The 12,331-nt window shown below is 38.4% G+C and overlaps 1 protein-coding gene across 2 annotated transcripts in view; it reads right to left on the bottom strand.

Annotated features, from left to right (window-relative positions):
- LOC131539333 (radixin) overlaps nucleotides 1-12,331 on the bottom strand; it is a 58,098-nt gene that overhangs the window by 44,611 nt on the left and 1,156 nt on the right. For both annotated transcript variants that reach the window (XM_058773866.1, XM_058773858.1), the window contains one exon: nucleotides 7,351-7,438. In XM_058773866.1, coding sequence (XP_058629849.1) covers nucleotides 7,351-7,362 — 12 coding nt within the window. In that variant the 5' untranslated portion in view covers nucleotides 7,363-7,438. The remainder of the gene's footprint in view (nucleotides 1-7,350; nucleotides 7,439-12,331) is intronic.

Genomic DNA, 12,331 nt, shown 5'->3' with positions numbered 1-12,331 from the left:
TGTAGGCACCACAATGTTAGTTTACAATGCATCACAAACAGGGAATCTCTCAGCTTTACAACATGCAAATTTATCCACTTCTACCAAAATACGTGAAACCGAGAAGCTGGTGGACTGGGAAAAGAATATAGTCATTTGAAAAAGATAACTTTATACTTCCTTACACAATACATGCTGGATGAGAAAAACAAGTGTTTAAAAGCTTTTTTGTTTTTTTTACACTTCTGTGTATTTTTACAAACTATACATGTTTTGCATGTGTGTATTTGTTTAAAACATTAAATTGTTGTTGAAAACACTGCTCAGTTGTGATACACGCTCTTATCACACCAGTACGAACATAAGTGTTATAAAAAGCAAAAAAAAAAAAAAAACACGCACACAGCAACAACGAAACACACACAACAAACAAGACATTCCCAAATTTCCAGGTGATCTATTTCACCATTGCACCATTCCACCAGAGGAAACAAAAACACAAGGCTGCTTGTGGGGCCTCATTCTAGGAGGTCTATTAGGTCATAATCACCCCATGCAGGGCAGGATTGTAGGTTTAGAAGAGTGACAGGACCTTCCCTGTTGCTCACATGAATAATACATTTCACCCTCACACACTCCCACTGCTCTAGTCACAGTGGTGGATTCACTAGGAGACCAGGCAAGAATGTCAGAGTTACATAACCAGATGACTGAGGGAGGCAGAGGTTAAAGTGGTCCACTTGTTTGCCTGCTCTTGTAGTGCTGTGAAAGTTCATAGTTGTTTTTTTTTTTGTTTTTTTTATTGTATGGTATTTAGTGTAATAGCATTTACAAAAAATTACAATGAATGAATTTTACGATTCCGATACTAGTATCGGAAATTCCACCGATACCACAAAAATTCTGGTATCGGCGAGTACCTGAACCCATGTACTGATCCGAAACCATTTTCTTAAACAAGACCTAGTTATGCCGCTAGTTTTGCTTAATGCTGCAAATCGGAAATCAATTTATCTTGAAGAAATACAAACGTGGTAGCACATTGCCAGTAAATCACTCGCATATGCGACTAAATCTTCACCCTGGGCAACTAAATGATGTCTAATATTAGCCACTGGCTAATAAATGCTCAGATTTTACTCGCCAGTGTGTGAGTTGGAGGCTATATTATAAGTTTTACACAAATATATTTTCACTCGCCGAACACTCTGACTGAACGCTTCAAAGTTTCACTCTCCGTCAATCGATCGGTGCTATTTTTCAGATCATCTGAATGGATGCGCAGCGCACATCTATTTGATGTACTGTAAGCTCTAGTGTGAAGCGCACCACTTGCCGTCGCTTTTATTTTTTCACACACGCAAAGAGAGAGAGCGAGAGAGTCTTACATGTAGCGCATCAATTCTGTATGGTATGTAAACAATATTCTTTGTTGTTCACTAACAAGGACCACGCATCAACCATGCAGATAATACTTTATTACGATGAAGACAGGATGAAAGGAATTGGAAGGGATGGGGTGTAATGATTCTCTGAACTGGCTGATCAGGGAAGTCTTGTTGAGAGAGACTTAGAGTGGGGGCTTCGTCTCTGTAGATAATATGTTGGGTTATTAGAAGACCCCCTTTGATGCAGCCTGTGGAAGAGATGCGGGATGTTTAAAGATATAAGGAGAGGAGGGAGGGGGGAGGAAGTGGGATGAATGGATGGATTAGAGGGGAAGGGTGGGTGGGAACAAGAAACTGAGACAAACAGTTCAGAGAAGGTCAGGTTTGCATAAGTAGATGACGGGTAGCGAGCTGATTGGTTGAGGTGTGGCCCTGCTCCCGAACTTTAGTTAACTCATTAACTCCATTTCACTAACAAGGACCACACATCAACCATGCAGATAATACTTTATTACGATGAAGACAGGATGAAAGGAATTGGAAGGGATGGGGTGGGGTGTAATTATTCTCTGAACTGGCTGATCAGGGAAGTCTTGTTGAGAGAGACTTAGAGTGGGGGCTTCGTCTCTGTAGATAATACGTTGGGTTATTAGAAGACCCCCAAAGGTTTGAACGAGCTGATGTGGGCCTGAGCCTGAAGGAGATCGTTAAGATTGTTATGGATATAGAGACGGTATGCTTTGGATGACCAGCGACCCATGACTCTTATGGTTTTGTCCGAGATGCCTGCGCTGGCGGCCGTAGTGGCTGCTCCAATCCGGAAGGAATGTATGGAGTAGTGTTTAGAAGATATGCCGGAGGCGCTGAGAACCTTTTGAAAGTGCTTGTTAAACCAGGATCTCGTGGCCATTTTCCCATGTTCTGTAAGAAAGAGAGGATCTTGAGGAGAGGAATTATTGGCATGTCTGGAATGAGCATACTCCGAAAGTGGCTCGTAGGGGCCGAGGAAGGAGTTGAAGTGAAATATATAAATGGGAGTTGACTCTCCGAATTGGTCGGTTTTGCTTTTCTTCAGAGTGTAAATGAGCGAATCTGGAGTATGAGCAGAGATGTCAGAGAGGCTAGGATGGATGACAGGATTGAAAGTGGAAGTCGAAGGGGCAAATTCTGAGCACCTCAAGAAGCCGAAGAATGCGAGAAGAAACATGCATTCTAACTTTCGGTCTATCGAGGGGCTCATGTAGCCTGAGCGTAATGTGTGAATACACTGGCTCAGAAGATCAGAAGTTAATGGTAAGCGTCTAGTTATGGTGGCTGGTTCTTGTTTCCGTAGGCCTTTGATAAGCATGGAAACATGGGAATGGGAAATTGAGTGGCATCGCTCCCCAGTTGCAAGTTTGTAAATGAAGTTGATTCCGGCTAAGTAAGTCTGGATGGTGGAGGCTCGGATGTTTTGATTACAATGGGCATGTGTGACAAAATTGCAGATGGACCAAGCATCCATTAGGGGAAACGGAAGTTGGTAATAAAAGTGGTAAGCCTTAAAACAGTTCCAACCAGTTAGGTAAGATGAGAGGGTGCTACGGGCAAGACCGCTGAGGATAGCTTCGCGAGAAGCATTCGAGAGGTCTTCCAGATGTGAATTTAGTTGAAGATGGTAGCAGAAAACGGTGGAACCGGCGTGGGATGGATGTCTGATTCTGGAGCTAAGATCCTGAACTTCTGAAAAGAAAGACGAGACAAAGAATCAGCTATGCTATTAAGGTAGCCCGGAATGTGAGAGGCTCGGATGAGGAACTGGTGTTGGGCAGATATTAGCGTCAGTCTGCGAACTAATTGCATGGCGGCTGGGGAACGAGATCTGCCTTTATTTATGATTTCAACCACTGCGGAGTTGTCCGAGTGTATAAGTATGGAATGTTTGGACCATTCGTGCCCCCAAAGGATGGCTGCTATAATAACTGGATACATTTCGTAAAGAGCGGATGGGGGCGAGTCTGATTGCTGAACGAAATGGCTAAACTCCGGTGGCCATTCGGAAGCGAACCAACGGCCACTGGAGTATCCGCCAAAGCCAGTGGAAGGTGCTGCATCTGTATACAGCTGAATGTCTTCTGGATGTGTGACATAGTCATTATAAAAGAAGGATATGCCGTTCCATGAAGACAAAAACTGCTGCCAGAGGTGCATCTCCATCTTAAAGCCTTCGTCCAGATTGACTTTGTCATGAAGGGAGGTGATTGTTGTAACTTTTGATAGTAGGTAGGAAAGGAAAGATTTCCCTTGGGGAATTATTCTGATGGCGTAGTTAAAACTGTTAAAAAGAAAATGCTCAATAAACTACCTCACAGATTTAATACACTACGCATCAATATGTCTTCCCTTTGTACTTGAACTTTTCTATGCGGACTTGGAGGGCTGCGCAGCCTGCGTGCTGTGACTCTGTGTTGTTTCAAGCACATCATTCTGCACACGGGATGCGCATAAGCACTTTGTGCTGCTCTGTATTGGAGCCTTTCGTATTATAATTTTCTGTGCAATGAAAGATTATTAATAGTCTTTCTTGTTCTGTCCTATCTATCATATGTTGCTGCCTTCATTACTGTGCTATACATTTAAAAGAAATGTCTTAATTTTATAGTATACATTTTTACACAAATGTATTTACTTGTTTTTTCATGAATGTATTTAGTCCTCCATTTATTCACTTTTAAAATAAAAATGTTTCACTAGATTTTATAAAATTGTGCACCCGTGATTTTTCTAGAGTATCTTTTGCTGCTGAATTATCCACTAACCTAGTTTATAATAGTATTTTTGTCATCGATTATGATTATGTATTTTTTTTTTTCATTTGTTATTTTTCATTAAAATTAAGTCTATATGTAGTAGATTATGTTTAACACACAAAAGAGTGATGATCAGGTCAATACATAAGTAAAGAAATTCCACATTGATTTAAAAAAAAAAAACTGCGCTGATGTTGGATTGGTATCGGATCGGTTCTGAAAAAAGGTATCGTTGCATCCCTAAGGCAATGGGCAAACGACAATCTCATTGGCTGCCGCTCACCTATTATCGTCCCTGCTTTGATTTCAGCAAATCAGTTCGAGCCAATGCAGACAACGTAATTAATATTCATGAATCCAGCAGCTCGTTAATCCTTAGTGTGTTTTATATTGTTCTTAGTAGAATTCATAGTATGATTATTATCTTATCAGTATTATTGATAGTTTTCCCCCCATTTTTTTTTGCAGAAACACTGAATGACCAAAAAGGCACCACCACCAGTCCTAAATTCAGTTAAAATGACTAATATGCATTCATACATGGTTACCAAGTTTTAATTCTAATTATTAAATTCTTAAATAATTAAATTGTTAAATAATACTTGATTATCATAATATATTTATAATGCTTGACTGACTGATGTCAAGAGTGTACTTTTAGATATTTAAAAAGCTGTGCCATTTTCCAAACATTATGTATTTTTAGTTTACTCGCCAGACTATTATAATAGCATAAAATAATTTTGTGTAGTACACACCGCTGTATAACCAGATACACACCCAGGTATCGGATCAGTACTCTGTATCGGCCGATACCCTGAGCCTAGGTATCGGAAAGGGGAAAAAGGGTATCGAAACATCTCTACAGTTAATGTTGTAATAGAGTATCCAATTAATGATATCGTTATATAAGCTTAAGTAAACAGATGTAGGTACAATTACAAATTAGTGTCTTTTGGGTCTAAATTAGGGCTGCAGCGATTCCTCGACGTCATCGATTAAGTAGAGTATGAAAATACGTCGATTAGCATGGAATGTAATTAGTCTAAATTAATAAAAAGAAAGTTTACATTTAAAATCTTTAGTGTTATCAAATGCTCAAAAACGCTATCAGCGTTTATCAACACCAACTGTCAACACTTTATCTTTATGATCCGTTATCTGACTTTTATTTCCCCATTTATTATTTTGAACTTTAAGCATAGGCAAATATTGTCTATTGCTAAAGTAAACAAACTGCATCCAGCCATATGCATCTAAGAATGGGCACACATACCCGAGTACGCCGATGTGACACCACTTCATTTTCATAATTAACACAATTATTAAAGGGGTCATGACATGGATTTTTTTAATATATGTTCTTTTGAGGTTTACTTTTGTTAAAGTGTTTTGCATAAAAAAAATAAATGTGGTTTTTAAGGGGCGGGTCCTTTAAGGCTTCTCTCAGGATCAGCCAATCATAACAGTGGCTAACGTCATTGAATCGGAAACAATATCAACGCCCCCTCGCTATTGCATGTTTTGAGTGTTTTGACAACATAATCCAAATAAAACGGTAATTTCCAGCCAAAGCATTATGAAATCATTTATTAACAATGTGATGCAGCTGCAGTCAGATCTAGCACCACTTCATCTTTCAACAAATGTTTCTTTGTGAACCCTCCATGACACTGTGCCTCGTTTACAAAGCAAAATGCTCCGATCAATCCTCAGATATGGTCCGGGGTGCCATTAAAAATAAACAATCCACTTGTTTCTTACGCTGGGATCCTTCTGATATCTGTACAAAGACGCGAACAAGCTGTTTAAACCAAACACGCCAGAGTGAATGTTATTTCACTCCATTTGTCCTTTAACAACAATCCAAGCAAACAGTGACTTTAATATTGATTAAACAGATAATTTCACAAGAAAGCACGCTGTTATTTTATAAAGTCAGCAGCTGAAATCTCAGTGTATTCCCAATTGTTTGTCAAGAAGTTTCTCTAGCTCTTTGAAAACACATGGCAACTCAAGGATTTTGGGTTCGCTTTAAATCCATTTTTGAACATATGAAAAACAACAGCTCTTTTCCAAGCTATGGGTATTTCAGCTGAAAAAAAAAGAAGAAGATTTTAACATTTTAAATTTTGGGGGGCTGCAATGATAGGTGCAGAAACATTCAAGACAATAACAGGTCAGGAACATGATTCACCTGGATTCAAGTTTCAAGTTCAAGTTCAACCCAAAAAAAATCGGAATCATATATCGGGCATCGGCTGCCCCGATTTAAAAAAATAAATAAAAATCAGCATCAGCCAGAGAAAAACCCATATCTGTCGACCTCTAGCTAAAATCTTTCATTACAGAACAGTTTCTTTCATAGGACTGTGGAGTTTCAGTGATTAAATCAAAGTTGCTGGAGTCTCTGAGATGTTGGTCAAAGCATTCCCACTTGGCCATCCTATCCAGCGATGTAAGGCAGCAAATTACTATCTGCACTCCCACTGTTAGTTATAGCATTGCATCACTGCTCACTGCACAGTGAAAAGCTGAAGCTCAATTTTGTTGCATCATCAACAGTTGCTGTCCCTCATAATCGCTGATATTGGCAACTCTTACTGCAAAAGAATGACTACTGGACGTACTGTTGCTGCAAATTGCTGTCAGTGCAAAACACCCTTTTATGTCATGGATGGATGGGTAAAAACAGTGGTGGTCAAATATAAGGCTTGATTTAAAAAAAAAAAAAAAAAAAAATGCTTACTGAAGAGCTCTGCCAAAATTCCTTTGTGTATCACAACAATGCTGTTGGAAGTCAAGAGATAATGTGACTATTTTCTTAATCTCCCCAGACTTGTCATTATTTATTATACTGACCTTCATTCATTTCATGCTCCTGTGACATTTTATAACATTAAATAAAAAGACTGCACACATAAAACAAGTAATAAATAACGATATGCAGCAAATGTCCACTTTATTATAAGAAAACCACCTTATTTACCCCTTTTTGCATCCGTTACACATTTTTTCTGTGATAATGTCAATATTTCTGACTGTCGAATGTCCAACGACTTGACACTTGTTTTGGAGGGTGGGGCACCCACCAGCAGAAACAAAAATCGGCACCTATGAACGCAAGCTAACAGACTCTTAAGTATAAAAAAAATAAATAAATAAATAAATAAATTAAAAAAGTATATACTTACTGGTTTCGGCATCTTGTCTCCTCTCCTCCCTTCCCACGTAATCAAGAAAAGAAGAAAATCTTGTCCTCTATAACAGGATTGTAGGCCCCTAAAAAAAGGAGGGGATAAACTGAATAAGAACACTCCTACATTCTTCTATATTTCTACCAGACAAAAGTTGGCATCTTGATTAAGCTTCATTCACAACAGTTCTCTATGAGGACAAGTATTAAAATATTTAAAACGGATATTTGTCTCAGTAGAGAGGAGCAGTATTCATGTAAATATATCTGCATAGCACAGCACTATGTTAATGAAACTTTAGACTGATAAAGAAACATCCATGAATGAGAAAATAAAGAGTAGGACATGTCATTCGTGATAAGTTAAGCGCAATATGCAGTCAAAAAAAGGACTCAGTGTTGTGCTCGCGCTGACTGACAATCATAATCTGCTTGCAATGTGTATGCAGTCTGTGAGTGGTATGTATGTGGTGCAGCAGCACAGGCTCATTGTGCTTTCATGTTTGCAGCTATGTACAACAAACACAACGGTTACCGAAAACGCTTTTTTCAGCATTGTGATTCATTTAAAGGCAATGTATTATTCAATGTATTTTACTACACTATATAGATAGAAATCTCCCAGAATTAAAACTTTTAAAGAACTTTGTTGTTCTACCTCCATGAATGCCATCCATTATGTCGCCTTGTTTATTCAAAATGTACTTTTCCTTGCTTTACCCATAGCCAAGAAGTCATGTATTGACTTTGAAACACAGCAGACTTTAATTGTATGAATTTAATGTCAAATTACTACATTTTTGTGTCAATCCAAGTTAATTTGGTTACATTTTACTTGAAGGGGTGTGCATAAGACTGACATGACACCTTCATAATCATGACATGAATACGAAGGGTTTTTATGCATGTTTATGACAACTGTCATTAAGTGTCATTCGCTCAGTTAATGCAAAGATGACATTGTTTGAGATGTCTTTGTTATGGGCTAGGGGTAGGGTTAGGTCAAATAATGTCATCTTTGCATTAAAAATGACATAACTGAGCAAATGACACTTAATGACAGTTGTCAAACATGCATAAAACCTTCATATTCATGACGCGCGTCATGTCATGATTATGAAGGTGTCATGTCAGTCTTATGCACACCCCTTCAAGTAAAGTGTTACCTTTAATTTTTACTGTGAAAAAATGCGCTGTCACTTTAATTCAAAGCATACAGCACAGCAAAAATGAGATGGACTCATGGCTGCAGCCTGAAGAATGGTGCAAAACAAAATGTAGCCCTGCCCTTACTCTGATTGGCTCCGTCGTTTTTTACAGGCATACATAAGAAATGTGTTTGGAGTCATCTTCACCATAATGAACAGAAAATAACATTAGCCTACATCCTGCAATGGCAAGAGAAATTAATTATGACATGTTTGTTTGTGGTGGTAAAGAAACGAGAATAAATATTACACCAATAAAAGATAAGTTTCTAATGTGACAAATAGTTTAGAGCTCAGTCTGACATTTTTATGAATAATTAGTAGCATACTTGATTGGAGAATATCATATTATGCCCGGATCTTGGCTAATTTGTGTGGGTCAAGACCAATTCGGGTGTTCACTGTTCACTGCAGCAAGTCTATATATATACTTATACTTATATAAGTACTTATACTTTGTACTTATATAATGGCTATTGTTCATTAAAACTGACATTTAACAAAAAGAGGCAGAGTTGTGCTTATTGTCGCGCTTTATCGCCGTTCGCTACTTTCCGGCATACACCACGCCTTCCAAGTAAGGGTACTATTGGCAGTGGAAACGCAAACCTGATCAGGGTTACCCGTACCAAATCGTACTGTACTGAACTGTACTGTACCATACCGCTCAGTGGAAACAAGCCGTTGGTGTCCGTGTATCGATACAATATTGCAGCAGAAATATCGCAATACTCTGCTAAGGGCACTTTCACACTAGCACGTTTGGTGCGCACCCGGGTTCCATTGACGTCAGAGTTTGGTACGTTTGGCTAGTGTGAAAGCTGTCATGCAAACGCGGGTGTGCACCGGGGTACCGAATCCAAGACTACCTGAAGGAGGTGGTCACTTGTTCAGGAAGTAAAGTAACCTGCGCATGCGCGACAACATCATTGTTTGAGCAGTACGCGAGCATCATGGATATATGATGAATTACACCATGCAATGAGCATAAACGAAGTTGCCGTTCACTATGCGGTTCATAGTAGCACCAAAATAACAAAAACATTATGCTGACTCGCGTTGTGTTCTCCATGCATTCTCCGCGTGCGTTGGTGATGATGTAAGATGACCGCAAATGCACCACGGTTCGATAGAATCTAGAGAGTGTAAAACCAGACCAATGCTGTGGGGGGCGCCGGGAACAAGCGCGCCCAGGCTTGGACCGCAGCAAACGAGCCCAGTGTGAAAGCACCCTAAGTGTGCCTTGCCATGTTATTTAAGTTAAAATGATACAGACACATTTTTCATTTCACGATGATAAATCATGAATAATTTAATTCACAATTCCTCTACCTGAAGACCAGACCCTCCTGCTGTGGATGATCAACCAACACATTTTTGTTTAGTCTAAATGTTGTAGGGTTGTTTGTGCATTATCCTAAAGACTAGCAAAAAAAAAAAGTCAGGGACATTTTTTTCTTCCATCCATTATAATAAAGGCTTTGTAAAACTGCACAGCTTTTTTCAGTTCACACAGATTTGAACAACATATACTACACTACTCTGTCCATATGAACACATTTGCTAGCATGTATGCCTATGAAAGACAATCAAGCCAATCAGGGGTGTGTTTGCCAGATTGAGGACACACGACGAGCCTTGCACTGTAAGCTGATGAGTTGATTTACTGTGTTTTAATGTTCCTCTGCTCATAGAGCATTGTGCAGTATGTAATACTGCCAGCTAGCAGTTGAATGGGTACAGCAAAAACCCAGGCATTCTGTCCCGGAACGCACATTTCAGAGTAGAATTACTGGCTATAGCATTATTTTTCAGAGAAACAGCTATTTAAACGTTACATGTTTCCTTAATATCTACAACATGTTACATTTTAGCTTTAGAAGAGTCAAAAAAATTACAGCACCTTTAAACTGACAGCAGCCTAATTTACCTGCTGCTGTCTGTGTCAATATTGATAAAACAACAAAAGAAAAAGAGAAAATCATTCACTACTCTTGACTAAATCACTTTCTTATCTTTAATAAGGATCAAATTATTTACCCGTTTTTACAATTTACATTATTTACCTGTAATTTATATAGTGAATACTTAGCCTACATTTGATTATTCAATTTAAACTGTCATATCCCCAACCCCTAATCCCCTTGAGAGAGAGACCCCCTTAAAGGAAGCTATATATTTTCAAGTATAACATATAAAGTAGGCTATAAAGACCATTTTAAGAGCAGCACAGCAATTTGTAATTTGAATGTGCAAGGCTTTCAGTGTCATTCGCTTCCAGTTATTTTAGCTGTACAAAAACAGTCTGTTATCCTGCTTGATACTGCAAACTTGTACTTCTATCATTTGAAAGTATTGTTGTAATCATAAACACAATGGTTTGTAGCGCAAATAGTTTTACCATTTACTGCACTCTCTTATTCCTCTAGTTATTTACCTATAGTGGCTGATGAATGGGAAGTCTCACACATTAACAGAAAATAGCTTAATTCCATGTTGCTAAATAGGGTGGATATAGCGAAAACAAGAATACTGAAAACGTGTAAAATATTGCCTGGAGAGTGAATATAGTTTCTATTATGTTGACTCCGAATCTTTCTCTTCTATAAACCTGAAGAGAAAACAAAAGGTTGACTGGGCAACCCCTGGGCTATCGTCACATTGAACATGGGTGTTTAATTGTGTCATTAACAAATGGTGGCAAGAAGTCATTTGACACCGTTGTCTTCAGCAGCAGGGCTATAGCTATACTGCAAGGCAACTGAATATGAGTTCAGCGGTCTCTTACAGGTCCTGGAACTAACATTATAGCATCAAATGTTCATCAAAGAGTAAAACAAAAACGCGTAAATGGAAGATTAGAATGACCCACAGATTCCATCTGACAGATGTAGGCCTAAATCATGTTAATCTGAATTTTCTTCTTTACACTTAAACACAGACTGAGAATGTTAGCCTATTTTAGTTGTTACATATTTTTCTTATAAAATTTAAAAAAAAAAAAAAAAAAAAACACAGGCATTTAATTTAGACATTGATGGCAGGTGTACAAAAGCATGCAGTTAATTTCCTACAAATTATATAGCCTATAAGAGAATAAATTAATTTATGTTAAGTCAGCTAGTCTCGAACAAATAGCATGTATTTGTACAGTAACACTTCAATCACATCTGTTGTGACCTACAGTGACTCACACTTGAGATCTTCTAAAAATAATAAATCTTCTGATCTTTACAAAACTTTACAGTCTCTGTGAAATGCATTCAATTGTTAAACCCATTTTGAATTAATATATATATATATATATATATATATATATATATATGAAATTATTCAGCCTTTGACATTAGATAATCTAGCATAAACTGTAGCCTAGACTGATTAGTTCACATTGACATGAGATTAAGTAGAGGAGGTTTTAAGATCTACCAGAATTTAACCATCGGGTATCAGGCTTAAATTTCACCACTGCCCAATGCAGCACACACTCCTCTTCTCACTTCGTTGGATGAACTAGGGTACGTCTGCAGTCCTCTGAAATCTGCATGCATGAACAAATTTACGCAATGTCACTAACCCCACGCTCTCGTTAGCTACACACGCTGAGGAATTTGCGTAGCGACGACGTCTGATACATGAATGCGCTTCCTTGCTAAATATATACCAAATGCAGTCCCTGCTGACAACGACAGGTTTCAATAAGGCGTTTTAGAATGTCTCGTAAATTGTGGGCTATCCTGTGTCCCTATTAGAATTAAGGCATCGTGAGTT

The sequence above is a fragment of the Onychostoma macrolepis genome, chromosome 01 (genome assembly GCF_012432095.1).
Source record: "Onychostoma macrolepis isolate SWU-2019 chromosome 01, ASM1243209v1, whole genome shotgun sequence".
Classification (NCBI taxonomy): domain Eukaryota; kingdom Metazoa; phylum Chordata; class Actinopteri; order Cypriniformes; family Cyprinidae; genus Onychostoma; species Onychostoma macrolepis.
This window is presented reverse-complemented; position numbering and strand designations above follow the sequence as displayed.